Source organism: Ambystoma mexicanum, chromosome 8, assembly GCF_040938575.1.
Source record: "Ambystoma mexicanum isolate Mex_15411 chromosome 8, UKY_AmexF1_1, whole genome shotgun sequence".
Lineage (NCBI taxonomy): Eukaryota > Metazoa > Chordata > Amphibia > Caudata > Ambystomatidae > Ambystoma > Ambystoma mexicanum.
Genome location: NC_090929.1, coordinates 75,449,984 through 75,467,146, shown reverse-complemented (window position 1 = coordinate 75,467,146; position 17,163 = coordinate 75,449,984). Strand labels below are relative to the sequence as shown.

The following is a 17,163-nucleotide window of genomic DNA, read 5'->3' as shown; positions in this document are numbered from 1 at the left end:
TCTGTGTAGCTTTACAGTTGCACACCTTGCCTTACAGTGAAGTGCAGTTAGGATAAAAAGTAACTTTTTTATAATGGCTTTTTGGTTAATTTTACAATGTGCCTACGACAAGCTGGTGGCAGCAATTATATTTTAAAGTTTTTGGACATTTTACTTGTGCACTTTTGCATTTACTTCAAATGGTTACTAAAGGTGGCCAGCACCCTAAAATAGCCGTGCCATCAGCTTTTTTCGCTTGTTCTTTGGCCGTATTGTTATTTGGCCTTCTTCCTGCATTCTCGGGTTGTGAAATTCCTTGTATGGAATGCCCTTTCCCGGAGAAAGCTGTGGCTTTCGCATGCTAAGGGTGTGTGTCCGTGTGGCGCCAGTGTGCTGGGAGTGTCTATTCCCAATTCACATACCTGGTGCCTAAATCTCTTTCTGGGCAGGTGTTTTGGCCAGTGGCTCCCTACGATTGTCCAACCACTACCTGCTTGACTGGTACAGATCCGTACCATTGATGAGCATGCTCCCAGCCCAAATCTTGGATACAAGGAGGGATCTTTCAGCTATTTGACAGATCATTGTTTGAGCCAAGACCTCTATAAAGACGTACAGCCCACTGCCGACCTGAGGATGACCAATGAAGCTGACAAGCATCGACTCAATGCTGTCCCGGTGAAGCCCTGCTCATAGGTTCTGATCTCAAGAAGAACCTTGCCGATGGTTTGACTCTTGGACCAGTCAGCAAAAACCAGTCTTGACCCCTGCTCCATGACTGATGTCTTGTGAGCCTTTGGAAGTGCCCCTGGACCAACCAATGAACTGACGAGCACTCTCCTGAACTTCGTCGCTGCAGCCGCCAGCCTTCCGATTTCATCTTCTGAACTTAATGATCTTCACATTGTGTAACAAGACCCCTGCTTCTGCATTTACAGCCTTCTTGCATGAATGGAGGCTATTCTGGGCCTGCACCTTTGTGTGTTCATTGAAGATTGCCTGCCGCTGCCTCACTGTGGTGACTCGGATTTAGAAGACGTTCTTCGATTCCTGGAGGTGGCCTGATGTAGTCTGCCCCGAGAGAAAGCCTTCATCTTTCTTCATTTGGATGTTCTACTGGAAGCGGTCTGTAACAGATTACTAAGCACCACGACCAACCGATCAATCATGCGCCTGAAAGTGACCTCTGCACCTGTGACCCCTGGGCCTTCCTCGAAGGCACCAAGCACAGAAGTGTATCGCCACCGGATTCTGAAACAACAGAAGTGTTGACTGGAGAAATCTGAGTCGGGAGGTAAATTAATCTACCAGTTTCTGTCCTCCCCAAACTCCCTTCCCCGTTCTCAATAGGGTTACATTGCCATAAAGTCCTGTCCCTAGATCACTCTTTCCTGACTTTGGTCGTTGGAGGCCTGGTCCAGGATGTGTTGACTTTTATAATTCATAACCAGTGGCATTCCTTCATAGGCATCCTTGTGTTCAAGGAGACACGTTTGAGTCATCAAATCTACACGTTTCTTCCAATAGCTTTACAGGCAACCGTCATTAGATTGAACAGGACTTCTTCCACAATTCTTCAACCTCTTCCTCTTCTAGGCGAACCACTTTCCCACTACCGCTAAACACTCAATGTCCATGCTTAATCGGCCAATTTCAACAGTTCATAATTTTACTTGGCTTCTGCCTACACATTTAGAAGTGTTTTTAATTTCGTTTTTTTCGATGGCGCCTTTGGACGCTTTTAAGTTTCCCACTAGCCATCTGTTAGGAAAGATTTTCTTTTTGCTGCTATCAGACTTCTACGTCTATGCGATACCCTTTCATTTTGCTTTGTTTGGACTCCTGCCCTGACTTTTTGGGGTAAATAGAGCATTCTACTTTACTTCCCTTGCCCTTTTGCTCATTCTTATGGGGAAACTGATCAGTCCCCAAGACCATCAGGAAAGAGACACGAACAGCCTCATTACACGGATGGCGGTAAGGATTTACCGGTACCGGCATTTTACCGGTACCGGTAAATCCTTACCGCCTTACTACGAGGTCCCTTTGTGGGTTGGGGAATTTAACGCCTGCTTTTTGCAGGCGTTAAAAACCAACCCGCAAAGGGACCCGGGGAGCTAATTACGGTACCGCAATTTGCGGTACCGTAATTAGCGCCTTCCCCATTCCCATTATGCCCTATGGGGCAAAAATGGGAATGGGGAAGGGCAATGGTGGAAGGGGGGAATTACCGCCCCGCTAACCTTGGAATGGGGCGGTAATTCCCCTTTCCGCCAAGGCGGTGCCGGTATTTTACCGGCATGAACCATGGCGCTAATAGCGCCATGGTTCTCCGCCATCCGTGTAATGAGGCCCTAAGTCTCTGTTTGTGAATGTCTTGTATTGTTATAACTGCACACATCACCTTACAGTGAAGTGCTGTTGGATACTTTGTATCCTGAACTTTTTCTGTAATGGCTTTTTGGTTGCTTTTACAATGTGCCTAGGACAAGCTGGTGGCAGCTGTTATTTTTTCTACTGTTTTGGGAGGTTTGCTTGTGTACTTTTGCATTTACAACATATGGCTGTTATGGGTGATTATTTTATTGATTTATTTTTGCATTTTTTTAAAGCGCTCACACAGCCCACGGGCATCGAGGCGCTGTTACAGGAATTGTTCGTTTTTTGCAGTTGCGTAATTGTTATTTTTTTGTCTTAGTTGCGTATTTATAACGCGCTTAAACACCTAGAGGTTTCTAAGCGCGGACCCGGGGATCGGATCTGTGTTGCTTTGTGTCGTCTTGCTTCCAAGGCGCGCACGTTGCCGTTTAAGTTATCCTCCCGGGACATTATCACCCTACAATGGCTGTACCATGATGTTTACACGTCCTTGGGCATATTGTTCTTGGGCCCTCTTCTTGCCCTTTCAGACCAGAAAAGGCCATATATGGAATGCCCTTTCTCAGGGAACGCTACTGCTTTAGTGCAAAAAGGGGCGGTTTGTGTGTAAGCCCGGTTGTGTAGGCTGGAAATTTCAGTCACTAGCATGTGCACTGGGACCATAATGTCTGTTGCTGGGCAGATAGTTGGGCCAGTGGCTATCCATGGTTGGATAGCCACTGCCTATTTGAATGGTGCAGGCCGTTACCATTGATGGGCTCCCGCAAGTTCCCAGCTCAAATATTGGAAAAAAGGAGGGCTCCTGCATCCATTCAACAGATCATCATTGGAGCCTATTCCTCTAAGAAGAAGAGCAGCCAGTTGACAACCCAATGATGACCCCATTAGCTAACGGCAACAACTCGGGGAAGTCCTGGTGAAGCCCTGCTCCTCTGCCTGATCTCAAGAAGACCCATGTCTGTGCTTTGACCCCTGGACCAGTGCGATTCACCAGTCTTGACCCCTGCTTGAGGATCCGCGCCTTCTGCTCATATGTAGGTGTCCCTGGATCAACCAGTGGGCTAAACGGCCTCCTCTTGGGCTTCCTCACTGCAGCAGTCGCCATTCCGAATGCATTCTTGGAAATTGGATGATATTCAACTTGTGTAACAAGATGCCTGCTCCTGCATTTTCAGATTTCCTGCCTCAACAGAAGCCGTGCATGGCCTGCTCCTTTGTTCGTCCATTAAGGGTCACATGTTGCTGCCTGACCCTGGCGACTCACATTGCAACTCGTATTCCTCACTTCTGAAGTTATCCTGAGGTGATCTGCCTAGCAGAAATCTTCATCTTTTCTTTGTTTGAGCGTTCTACTGGATGCTGTCTGGAACCAATTGCTAAGTACGGCGACTGACCAAAACTAAATCCTGCATCCGAAAGAGACCTCTGTGCTCACGACCCCTGCGCCTTCCTCGACTGGACCAAGCTCAGAAGATTGTCCTCCACAGAAACCGGTACACCAGCGGGGGCCTCTGGAGAAATGAGCGTCAGGGAGGTAAGTTACCATACCTGTCTGTCTCCCCCCATCCTCCCTATGGCTACAGGGGTGAAAAGACCTGTTCCTAAATGCACTCTTTCCTGACGCTTGTCAGTGGAGGCCCGGTCAAAGATTCCTAGTTGGATCTTTTCAAGTGTATGGGATTGAGTGCATTTTTTTACCTGAACTTTATCAATTTTTTTGATTCTTTCGATCATAACCACTGGCATTGCCAATCTCTTCATGGACTTAACCGTGAAGTATATGCTGTGGAACCGATGACATTTGGGCTCAAGGTCCCAAACCATCTTAGTGTTGGACTTTGTAAGAGTTTGGGAAGCTGCTGTATGGATATCCTGAAGTGACTTTTCTCATTCTAATGCATCTGAAACCTAACTGCGTTTCACTGGTTATTGAATCAAATGCTTTCTTATATCTCCGAAGGGTGAATGTATATATCTTTCATAAGGACTGTTGTGACAATAACTAGATATTTTTATGTGCTTAGTGTGTTTTTTTAAAGTCCTGAAAATTGTATCTTTGTACTTAACTGTCTAACTGGAATTATTGGTTGTGTTGTATGGACTCAATGTAACCCTAGACCCCTTCCACACCCTTCAGGAGACTAACCCTTGTCACTCTGCTAACGTACCTTGATTGGATTTGGCTAAACTCTGTCTTCCCTGTTAACCATAATAGGGTGGTCTCTCAAAATCATCCCCAGGATTTCTTTTTTAATCGATCTTAACGTTCTCCACTAACCTCCCCAATGGGCACGCTGTAACACACAAAACGTGTACCAACTAACCCACTTGTGCACAGCAGTCAAATAACCTCCCACGAGACCTCAATGAACAGAACACTACATCACTAAAATCAATTTGCATAACATAATCCCAGGAGTAGGATTCTAGCACCACGGGCACACAAGGCTCCCCTCTGGACAAAAATGCGTCTGTGCTCTTCACACAGCACACCTTGGAAGTACCCTGCATGCTCAGCGTACTTCCAGCCTATGTGCATCAGTACAACAGCGTAATTATCTCGCATTTTCCCTCTCACTCCACCCCCTTTCAGATGTGCCAGAGGGCTTGGAAACCTTACAAGTGGCAGTGGTGCATGGTATCAATCCCAGTAGCCTAACCATGCCCGCTGCTGCCTGCGCTTTTTGCTTATTGCGTTCTTTCAAGCTTCCTTGCTAGACTGCACACCACATACTAAGGATCCACATGCACAACATGTATTGAGAAAGAGTTCCTTTTTCATTAGAAAGACACTCCTTTCTCATGAGTGTTCCTCAAGGATCAGTCCTAGGCCCTTTTCTCTTGACCCTATGTACCTCTTCCGTCGGTGTACTCATTTCCCCCTTTGGATTTAACTATCCCCTCTTTGCTGACGATGCTCAAATATTCCTCGCCTTCCCCTCCTTCACCTTTGTACCTCTGAATCCATGACCAGCTGCCTATCTGCCATCTAGCACTGGATGGCTCTGCGTTGCCTCATGCTAACCTCCCTAAGACAGAAGTCCTCCTTCTCCCTGCTTTCAATGCCAACCCCACTTCCTTTCCTAGATCTCTTTCCGGCTGACCTCTTCGGCCTCTCACCCATGGTCAGTCTGTCTGTCCATCCCTACCACTGTACTTTCCTTTGCCGACTCTCTGCTCCTCGTCTTTTTCCAGCCTACCAGTGTCCCCTCCCTACCCCCGCCGCCTCTGTACCTGATCCCACTTGAACTACTTTTCCCTAGTTAACTCACTTCTCTGGAATGATCTCCCCAAGACCATCAGAGCCATCTCGTCTGTTGAATCCTTTTAAATGAAGCTGAAACTCCCCCTGCAAGCCATCAAATGTGCCCCCCAAAAACCTTATAGCCTTCTATCTAAACGAACCACTCATCTCCCCTCCCCTCCATTCTTCCCCTCAGGGCTACTGTATGTCAATATGTAAATACTGCCCTCTACTAGGCTCTCAGTGTTCTAAATGTTGTAATGTTCTTCCCGGTTTTATGTCCCTATTCTTACCCCTTCATCAACTGGTATTTATCGTTCAATCCGACAATGCTCTTATGTGAATGTACGTGCTCCCTGGAATGCCCCCGCTCTGTTACTGCATACTTTGCAACTCATTTTCTGTGAAATGGCACCCTGTTCTTAAATACTTGTTCCTTCATTAACAATGGATCAGTAGGGCCAGAGAGCTGAACCTGTCTTTAGCCAGACTTATAAAGACCTATTTGTATGCGTCCAAAGTAATTGAAAGCAGTGTGGATGTGTTACTTGTTTATTTTGCCACTCATTCCATAGTAGGAAGGCTCGGCTTCCATTTTCCCTCAAATTCTAAACTTTCAATGTTATGTCAGGTCTTTGTGATTCTCCACCAGTCTCCAGGGGCGCAGGTGCTGGGGTCAAGAGTGGGTCCCGTTGGTTTGGAACCCGAATTTATGCGCTCCCCTTTCCGTCGCTTAACTGTGCATTGTGGTTCCCCAGTTGGTAATGGTCCATTTGCGGGCCTGGCCACTGTGCCCTTTTGTGCCTGAATTCTTTGTGGTAGGTGTCTAGAGGAGGCGGGGGCTGGGGTAAAGACACCTGATCTGAGATTGTTCCTCAATTGCTGGTCAGTTAAAAACATGCATTTACGTTCTTTTCTTTTCTGATTTTTTTTGTTTGTTTTTTTAGGAACGGACAGAGGTTTTTCTGGAGTTTTCCCAGTGCAGGGACGGCATCTTGCTTTGTACTGTAAGTAAAAAAAAAAAAAAAGTCTAACTGCCGCCTCCTCTCCGCTTTCATATAGCGCTCAGAAACGTGTAGGTACCCAATAGGAGCCATAGAAACCACCAAGCGACCATGCACCTTTCAAAGGTAGTCTGCTTTTCATCAGGATGTGGGTGCACTGTCACAGCCGCATGGGGCATCAGTACTGGAATAGCACGATGTGCTGCTTAGCAGAGCTCTGTGTGGGCCCTAAACTGGAATCGCAGGGAACATTGCAGCTCAGCTCTGAGGTTCTCTGACAGAGCAGTGTAGGTGTGTAGGCTTCTGTGCCTTTGTCTGTCTGGGTCATGCTGCAGCTCAGGATTCTGGTGTATTAGTAGAGCTGTGTGGGGGTGCCAGTACTGAAATGACGGGGTTCATTGCGGGGGTGGGGAGGTGCATTATTAGAGCTCTTTATGGGTCCCATTACTGAAATAACAGTGATCACTGCAAGGGAGGAAGAGGTGCATCCTTCTTGAAGACGCTCCCATCGAAGACACCTATGTCAGGAGTTCTTCAATGATGGTCTCTGTCCCCTCTCCAGACCTATGGACTTCTACGTTCTCCCTTTTCACATCCTCTCCAATTAATGGTGGCACCAAGTGGGAAGTCCTCTTGGTGGGCTTCTTCTCATCATGCTGCATCATTAATGTCTAACACGCACTCACTATCCTGGTTCAAGGTCCTCAGGCCAACCTCCTACTCTGACCGGATCCTGCCATCCCTCATTAACTTTCTTCCTTCTCCTGCTTCTTCCACCGGTTTCCCCATCTACCCCCCCTCTGACTGACATACCGCGCCCCTGAACCCCAACTCGGAAAACCTCCAAAGGCGGGGACCGCCTCCACCTGTGACTCTTAACGCCGGCTCAGCCAACAAACACTCTGCTGACATCTCTTGACATTCTCGCTCTTACTGAGACATGGTTCAATGCCAGCTCAGTCAACTCCCTCTTACCTGGCGGCTTTAAGATCATTTCCAAGCCACGAACCCACTGTGCTGGCGGTTGGGTTGCCTAAATCTTCCCTGAGTGGGTTCCTTCCATCTTATCCACCAAGCTCTACTCTTCATTTGAGAGCCTGTTATGCAAGTTGTTAATCACTCCCTCCTCTACCCTGACCATTACTAGAATTTACCGGCCTCCAGTCGCTACCTCTCTGTTCCTCTCTAACTGGGCTGATTTCTTTTCCTCCTTACTTTTAACCTCCTCCAACCTGCTCCTCTTGGGAGCATCCACTCTTTCCATTGACCTCTGCACCTCTCTATCCCTCTCCGTTCTCCCTTCTGATCCAACCCACTCTGCTGGACACTCTGGACTCCCACATCCACTCCAACCACCCTCTATCATCTCCTCTGGTCACCCCTTTCTCTTGGTCTGACCACTCTCTTCTCTCCTCCAACCTGGGTCCCTATTGCCCTCTGACCTCACCTCCAAAAGCCCTGCAACCTCGTTCACAAACATCTGCCAGAGGAAATAAGTGTCATCTGCTGCCTTCACTGCCACCTTAATCTCCCCTTGCCTCCCCAACTCAGACTCTACCACTGACGCTGCTCTCAGCAACTTCCACCTGTCCATCACCAACACCCTTGACATTCCGCCCCCAGTCATGAGGATCCGCTTGAAACCCAAACCCACCTCTAAGCACAACACCTTGCAACGAAAGTACAGAGCTGCGGAACGGAAGGGGCAAACCTGAGGCTCACCCTCTGATTAAACTGGCCTGCCGCCTGCTCCAAAGGCAATACAGACTCTTCATCCATGCCAAGAAAAGAGCCCACATTCAGGCACGGCTGAACTTTTCAAAATCTGCAGGGAACTAGCCAACCTTTCTGCAGTCTCCTCCTCCCCTCTATTCCTTCTCAGGCCCTCTGCAACGCACTTGCCACTCACTTCACCACCAAAACACGGGACATCCTGAACAGCCTTGTTACTCTCCCAATCCATCCCTCACCCCCTTGCTCCCTTGGCCACTCGCCCTCCTGCTTCCTCCTCCTTTGCCTTGGTCTCTCTCACCTGAAGAAGTCACCAGAGTTGTCCGCTCCATGAAGGTCTCTTCCAAACAGGCTTCCCCTTGCTCATTCAGAACGATCAAGGACAACATTCGCTCCCTTGCCCCTGCACTCGCGATTTTGTAACCACTACTTTGCTACTGGTTCTTTACCCTCCTCCCTCAAGCACTCCCTTATGTGCCCCATCTTAAACTGTCAGCAGACCCCAACTGTCCAGCCAACTACCACCCTATCTCCATCACTCCCTTCATGGGGAAACTGCTAGAGAAGTTGGCCCTGTTCCAACTCAACTCTCACTGAAATTGTTGGTGGTCTCCACAACCATCAATCTGAATTCCGAGTATCCAGAGGCACGAAAACTGCTCTTCGAAACACCCGTGAAGAACTGCTTGCATTCCTCTATTCCAACTCCCCAGGTGTTCTCCTCCTTCTTGATCTCTCCTCTGTATTACAGTAAACCACTCCATCCTCATACAAAGGCTCCACAACGCTCTTGGTATCTCGGCGCGTGCACTGGGCTGTCTGACCTCTTTCCTAACTGACAGCTCCTTTCAAGTCATCCTGGGCACCTTCTCCTCTCCTACTTCCTCCTCCACCTGTGGTGTCCCCCAGAGCTCCATCCTCTCACCTTGGCCCTTCAACATCTGCCTTTTTTTAATGTATTTTTATTATTTTTCAAATTTATTGTTACTAAACAACATGACATGATTAACAACCAACCAAGAATTACTGCCCCCCTCCACCTCGACCAGGTAATTTCCGTTTCTGCACATCTTCTCTGGGAAGTCTTACGCCCTTCACAGGAATATGTCCAATATCCTTATTTTGTGTGGGCACCATTATTCTTTATAGTCTGATTGGAGGTACTCCAGAACTTCGACCCCAATCGTTTCTGAACTTTTCGTGTTCTCCTTGTATGTTGTATGTTAGTAGTTCCATGAGCAGATGTGACCACACCCTTCTCGTCCAGTCCACTGCGAGTGGTGGGGATTTATGTTTCAAGTTATATGCTATTTCCAGCCATGCCCCTATCAATAGGCCCATAAAGTTCCTTTTCTGCGTGACGTTCAGTTGCTTATCCCTGGCATCCCATAGACCCCCCTAGCCATACTTCATCTCCTATGTGTTCTGTCCCCGAGAAAACATTTTTCATTTGGGCTTTAATCTCCTCCCAAAATGAACTTCGCCTCAGGCATTCCCACCATAAATGTCGCCAATCTCCCTTCCCGCCACATTCCCTCCAGCATCTATCTGGGGAGTTAGCGTACATTGTGTGCAGTCTCTCTGGGGTATAGTGCCATTGCAACATTACTTTAAACCACACTTCTCTAGTTTGGATGGCTCTAGTCAGTTTTGGTATCGTGCACCATATGTAGTCCCATCGTTCCCTGGGTAGAGTGTATCCCAGGGTTTTGTCACACCTTTTCATGTATTGCCATGTGGCTGCTTCAGCTTGTGCATTTACATATTTGTATGTGTTGGAGACCAACTTGTGCGTACCTGTGTGCGTCATGATGTAGGTTTCGAAGGGAGTCAAATCCCTGGACGCCGCATCTTTTATGCGGGGGTTTACTCAGCCAGTGATGATGAAGTTCATATTTATAACGGTCTTCAGGAGTTAAGTTCAGTAGTGTTGTGCAGTCTGCAAATTACCTTATCTGCTAGTCTTGATGCATATCACCGACCATCTTGCACCCAGCCTCCTCCCATTTTCGGAAGGCTCCCCTTTCCATTCCTGGTGGGAATTCTGGGTTTCCAAACAATGGCATAAACGGGGCAGGGTCTTTAGTTAGAGTTTCTTTTTTTTATAGCGTCATCCCACACTCCCAGTGCGGCCTTCATTATCTCACTAATGTGCGTATTGACGTGTCTGAATCGTTTGTTGATCCATAACAAAAGTCTGGTGGAGGTTGTTGCTACTGCCCTATCCTGCTTCTCCCAGATTTTTTCCCCATTTTCCAGAATCCACTCCTTCAGCACCCAGAGCTGAGCGGCTTCATAGTAGTATTTCTTAATGTGGTAGGGCGCACCCCCACCCTCCCTTCTGTGTGCCGTCAGGACCGCATTCAAAACTCTAGGGGTTTTATTCTGCCATACATAATTTGAGACCATCTTCCTGAGTGACCTAAAGAACTCTGGGGGGAGTCTTATTGGGAGGGCTTGGAATAGGTGCATTCGTTTTGGGAGTATCGTCATTTTCACCGCTGTAATTCTGCCCCACCAGGAGGTTGTTAATGGGTTCCAATTTAATAGGTCTTTTTTAATATTAGCTAGAAGTTGTGGATAATTATGGGCATACAGTTTGTCCAATCTCCCTGTGAGCATGATTCCCAGATACTTGATTCCCGTGGTCGCTATTTTCAGTTGGAGTTCTGTTGCAATTGCTCGGATCTCTTCTCTATTCCCTGCCATGATCAGTATTTCAAACTTCTGCCTGTTTATTTTTAGCCCAGAGATCTCTCCAAATGTTTCTATGATGTCCATTAAATGCGGGAGCGATTTCCCAGGGTCCCCTACTGCCACTAGCATGTCATTGGCATACACAACCGCTTTGTGCGCCTGTCCCACCATCTCTATACACTTTATATCCGGGAGTTCTCTAATTTTTGCCAATAGGGGTTCTAGGTAAATGGCATATAGGAGGGGGGGGGGGAGAAGCGGACACCCTTGTTTCGTCCCTCTCTCTAATTGCACTGTTTCCGATAGACCTCCGTTTACCACTATCCTTATGGATGGGGAGTTATAATTGGCGCGGATTATTTCTTTATATCCCTTACCCATTCCCATTTTCCCCAGTACCCGAAATAGGAATGACCATTCTACTCGATCAAACGCTTTCTCCGCATCCAGGGCTACCAGGGCTGCTAGAGACTGTTTGATTCCAATTTTTTCAACCAGGTGCAATACTCTATGTATTTTACCGTGAGTTTGCCTATTTGGGACGAACCCAGATTGGTCTTGGTGGATCAATTTAGGGAGGAGTGGTGCCAGTCTTGCTGCTAAGATCTTAGTGTACAGCTTCGCATCTAAGTTGATTAGACCTATCAGGCGGTATGCGCTAGGGAGTTGTTCCTCCTTCCCCTTTTTATGAAACACCAAAACTTTTGCCTCATTCATGGTTTGGGCCATGTTTCCCTTTCCCTTAAACGTGTTGAACATGGCTGTGAGTGGCGGGGCAAGAATATTTTTATAGGTCCTGAGTGCGGTATATCCGTCCAGGCCTGGGGCTTTATTTTTCGGGATGGACTGAATTGAGGCATAGACCTCTTCTATTGTGATTTCCCTGTCTAGAGTTTGTTTGTCTTCCTCTGCTAAAAAAAGGGAGCTGTACCCCCGCTAGAAAGGCTTCTTGCTGTTCCTCTCTCGTGAGATCTGTGCAGTACAGTTTCTGATAGAATCTTTGGAATATATCTCCTATATCAGAGGTTGGGGTCTTGAGCTGGCCTGACTCGTCTTTTAAAGCCCTTATTGTCTGTGCCTGCTACTTACCTTTCAACTGTCTCGCTAAAGGTTTGTTGGCTTTATTTGCCTTTATATAGTACCAGTGTTTTGTGTGGAGGAGAGCCCTCTCCGCCTTTTTAGTGCGAACTGCTTCCAGTTGCCCTTGGACGTGTCTTAATGTTCGCGTGAGTTTTCTGGTTGGGGTCTGAACCAATTCGGCTTGAATCGCACCTATTTTTGCCTCTAGTTCCTTTTCCCATTGGCGATTCATTTTCTCTCTCTGAGATTTGAGTGCTATTAGGTGTCCCCTTGTTACCGCCTTTAAGGCATCCCACAGTGTTCCCTTATTAGTATCTGGGAGGTTGTTACTAGCCAGATAGTCTATGATGTGCTCTCTGAGAGTCTGTCCCGATACCTGGTCTCTAATAATGTCCTCTGGGAGGCTCCAGGCCCATAGCCGGGGATAATTTTTAGACCAGTTAATGGATGCCCACAAGGGGGCGTGATCGAGAGTGTAATGCGGTCGATCTCTGCCTGTTTTATTTTCCCTAGGAGTCCCACCGAGACCCATGGGTAATCTACTCTTGAGGACGAATTGTGTACATGCGAGAAGTATGTATAGCTTTTCTGTTTACCGTTCATGCTACGCCATGCGTCTGCCAATCCGAGGTATGTCATTTTCTGCTTTGTTTTTTGACTGGACGCCCTGATCCTGTTGCTTAGTATCAGATCTGTCTAAGGAAGGGTCCCATGCCATGTTGAAATCCCTCCCCAGCACAATATCCCCTGTGGCTTGGTGTTCTAATTTGTCAAGCATATCCCTTAAGAAGCCGTCCTGGCCCATGTTAGGGGCATATACAGTGGCTAATGTCAGGGGCCTACCTTCGATTGTTGTTGTCACTATCAGGAATCTCGCCTGTTTGTCTCCCCATGTGGACTTTACTTGCGCATGCAGGGAATCCCGAATCGCTATAAGCACCCCAGCCATTTTCTCTTGTGCGTTCGCCTGTTGAATTTGATTGAACCCTTTGAAGTGAATTCTATGTTTTTCTTGGGCTCTTGTGTGTTTCCTGGAGCATTATGATATCGTAGGCGCCCTGCCTGTGGAATTGCTCCACTTTTTTTTCGTTTGACTGGGTAGTTTAGGCCCCTAACATTGTATGACAGGATTTTTTATCCCCATCCCTTCTTCTGTAGGAGTCTTCTTTCACTAGATTCTTTCCCCCCTTTTGTAGATTGAGTTCTTCCCGGTCTTCCCCTGTCCCCACCTCTCTCTCCCCCAACCTTTTGTCCTGCAACCCCCAACTGGCTAGTTCCCCTTACCCCCCATCCCCCACAACTGCCCTGAGGATGGCATGATTCTCTATGGTCGCTCTGGCGTATCGTCTTGTGCTTCACACCCTCAAATACTCTCAGGGATAACTTTGGAGGGAATCCTGAACCCTTCGCCATGACTTCAATGGCAGCTGGGCCATCACCCCTTTCCCCTCCCGGCACCTGTTGGTTGGACTCTTGGATCTCCTTCTGCAGCGGTTGAGACCAATTAGTTTTGCTGCAATGGCGTCTATCTGCTCCTACTTTCGGGGCGTATCCCTGATTATTTCTTTCTGCTAAGGCGTCTCACCCTACTATTAGTCGTTTTCCATTCCCACTGATTCCTTCTGCCAGTGGGATCCGTGCCGCTAGCCTGGGGGAGATATTTCTGATCCTGAATGTTCAGCAGTCTCAGACCCTCTTCCCTTGATGTTATTCTTTTTTGTGTCCCCTCCCATGTGAACAGCAGTCCGAAGGGGAATGTCCACTTATATCTGATTTGACGTGAGGCCAGCTCCCTCGTTACCTGGGCCATGTCTCTTCTTTTTTGGAACATTGACTGTGCAAGATCCTGAAACAAATGAATGTCTTCCCCATTCATTAGTTTGTGGTCCAGCGACCTTGCCTTTCTGAGGATCTTATCCTTTTGTTGTATACCTGGTAAGGGCCACGAGCACGTCTCTCGGGCAGGTGCTTTGGGCTGCTGATCTCTTTGGCCCCACCCTGTGGATTCGGTCAATCGGGACTTCTTCCTCCTCTGCCAGGTCTAGGATGTTCTTGAATACCTGCTGCACCGCTGTTTTAAGATCTTTGTCCTCCACTCTCTCTAACATGTTTTTGATTCTTATATTTGATCTTCATGATCTGTTTTCTAAATCTTCGCACTGGAGTTCCAAGTTATGCGTTAGGCGGACCAGATGTTCCTTAGTTTCTGCCACTTGTTGCGTCTCTTCTTCCATATTTTGCACTACCTTCTCAAGGGTGTCTGTTCTTTCTCCTAGCCCTGCCACCTCCGTCTTCAGTTCCTGCAGCGCTCATTTGAATTCAGTTTTCATGGAATCCTGGTGCGTGTTCATTGAGTCCATAAATTGTGCCTGGAATTCCCCAAACCATGACTGCAAATCTTCTTTCGTGGCAATCTCTTCGGGGGGGGGGGATCCGTATCCGGACCACTTTTTGATCCTGTGTGCGTTTTAGCCTTCTCTGGGATACCTTTTGTCTCCTCCCCAGTGGTGGACCAGGTTCCGATCTTGTTTCATTTGTTGGGTCAGAGGATTTCTTTGACCTTGCTTCCCTCTGGATTTTGACATTTGGGCCAATGCTTTGGTTGCTTACTGGTGGGCCTGTGTGGTTAGCCGTGTGGTATCCCGTATCGGGCCCTACCGACACCTCCCCGTTTTCTGTATACCGGGGGAATGGCAGCAGGAGGTCTGTAGGAGCCCCGTTTTTCGTTTCTGCCCAGTGGTTCCCCTGCTGATCTCCGAGGGAGGAGTGAGTCGTTCGTGGCCCCCTCTGCTGTGCGGGTTCTCACTTTAGTAATATTTTCACCTTTTGAAGGGAGGGGGGCCACCCAACTGTGCGCTTCTGGCCCTTGGCTCCTAGGGGGGGATCACTCCACCACCTCAGAGGGCCGTCCGTGTCCCCCGCTTCGTGTGTTACTTTATGGCCAGACTCCCAATAAAATGTCAATAGAATCAGGGGGGGGGCAGGTCCGGCTGCTTAGATGAGGGCCTGAGGTGCCCGTATTCCTTGCCGTGCTTCGTCTCCACCTCACCCTCTTGCTGTGTTCATATGGCACCTGGTTCAAAATATTTCAAAGTGCTGCCGCGAATAGGCTCCTCAGAGCCGCGGCTTCAGAGCTGCTGATGCTGCCCGTGGGTTTCCCCGCCTCCCGGATACGGGTCTCGGCTTCCGCGGTCCGGGGGAGGTGTATCCTTTCCTTCCCCGCTGTCCCCAGGCAAATCCAAACAGGGCTCACCTTGTCTGCAGCCCCCGCTGCGCTGGCTGCCCGTAGCCGCTGCTCTCTGGCAGCGTGTTCCTTCGTTTCCGAGCGGGAACCGCTCAGAGCGCCTCCGGCCGGTCTCCTGCTGGGGGGCGTCCTTCACAGCTGCCTCCCCTCGCCAGGTCCATGCAGCGGTCCTCTCCGCGTGTCTCCTGGTGGCCAGCCTTCTCTGCTGTTCTGGAGACGTGGGGGCCCCTGGCACTGGTGTCTCGCTCTGTGGGTGGGCGATATCCTCACCGGGTCACTTTCTGCGATCCTCCAACGTCTAGGGTACCCTACGCGGGAACCTCCGCCATTTCGTGCTGCTCTTCCTCCCTCTGTCGGACAGCGCCTCGGCTCGAAGGTGCAGCTGAGCCGCACCGGACTGCGATGGGTGCTCAGTCGACTCCGCCTGCAGGTCCTGGGGATATTTCCTTGCCGAATTTGCAGCGAGAGGTCCGCTTTTTTGGCAAGCTTCTGCTGCTGCCCGGGAGGGGAGGGGAGACGGAGCTCAGCTCACGTACGTCCTCTCTCCACGGCAGCCATCTTGAAGTCCTTCAACATCTGCCTTAGTCGGCTGCTGCTCCTAATCTCCTTCTTCTCCCCCAACTTCCAGTGGTATGTTGACGAAACACAACTCTTGTTCAAACTTCCTGCTGATCCTCTTGCACCTTTCATCATCCCTGACTGCCTTTCTGTCATCCAGGCCTGGTGCACCTCCGATGATCTCTGCCTCAATGCCAGCAAAACGGAGATCCTGCCCATTGCGACCCCTGCTCCAGACCTCTTCCCTTCTCTCTGGCCTCCCACCTTGGGCTCTCTCACTGCTCCCTCTTCTGAAGCCAGAAACCTTGGAGTCCTTGGAGTCCTCTCACTCCTTCCTCACACTCGGGACATTGCCAAGAAGTCCCACTTTAAGCTCTTCCTTCTCAAAGGAATTCAACCTTTTCTCACCTTCCCCCAGAATCTCAATGTTACCTGGGCCCTGGTTCTCTCTACGCTTGACTAATGCAATAGCCTCTTCCTGAATCTACCTTCTTCTACTCTGCAACCCCCCTCGTCCCCCACACCCCCCTCCAGCTAATCCAGACTAGGGTAGCAAGATTTATCCTATGCCTCAAGCCCAGGGACTGCAACTCTCCTGCCCTAAAAAGTCTTCAATGGCTCCCTGTTGCGTCGCAGATAACTTTCAAATCCCTCTGCATCATCCATAAGGTTGTTTGGGGCCGGGGACCACACTATATGCAACTCTTACTAAATATTCCCCCTCTAGGCCTCTGCGCTCCTCTGGCACCAACTCTTGTTTTTTTATTTATTTAAAAAAAACAATATATATTTTATTTTGAAAACCAAACAAAACACCACACAATACAACTGTTTCAGTACATAAAAAGCATCATTAAACCATCACATTTTGCGGTGTAATTCCCCGACTCCCCCCCCCCCCCCCTCCGCCCCTCAAACTAGAGCCGGCTCACTAGTGTCATCTACAGGAGCATTATCGGGTAGAGCAGTACCCATGCGCTCATCATCCGAATCCTCTGATTCGTTATTACCCTGGTGAGGGTTTGCCATGGAGGTCACCAATTGCCGCCAGGCCAGCAGGGGCCCTACTTCCTCCACACCCCCCTTAGTGACCTCTTCAAACCAAACTATGGATTCCGCTTCTGCCCATTTTAGGAGGTCCGCCCACCATAGTTCCACCCTGGGTCTGTGGGCTGCCTTCCAGTCCATAGCAATCCTGCGCTTGGCCAGGACATAAGCTAAATCCTTCATTTTGCTTATGTGCTTTA

At 48.8% G+C, this 17,163-nt stretch overlaps 1 protein-coding gene across 1 annotated transcript in view; it reads left to right on the top strand.

The window, feature by feature from the left end:
• Window positions 1–17,163, top strand: part of DDX31 (DEAD-box helicase 31) — a 468,302-nt gene that overhangs the window by 202,724 nt on the left and 248,415 nt on the right. Inside the window, exon 15 of the mRNA XM_069609310.1 lies at window positions 6,550–6,609. Coding sequence (XP_069465411.1) covers window positions 6,550–6,609 — 60 coding nt within the window. The remainder of the gene's footprint in view (window positions 1–6,549; window positions 6,610–17,163) is intronic.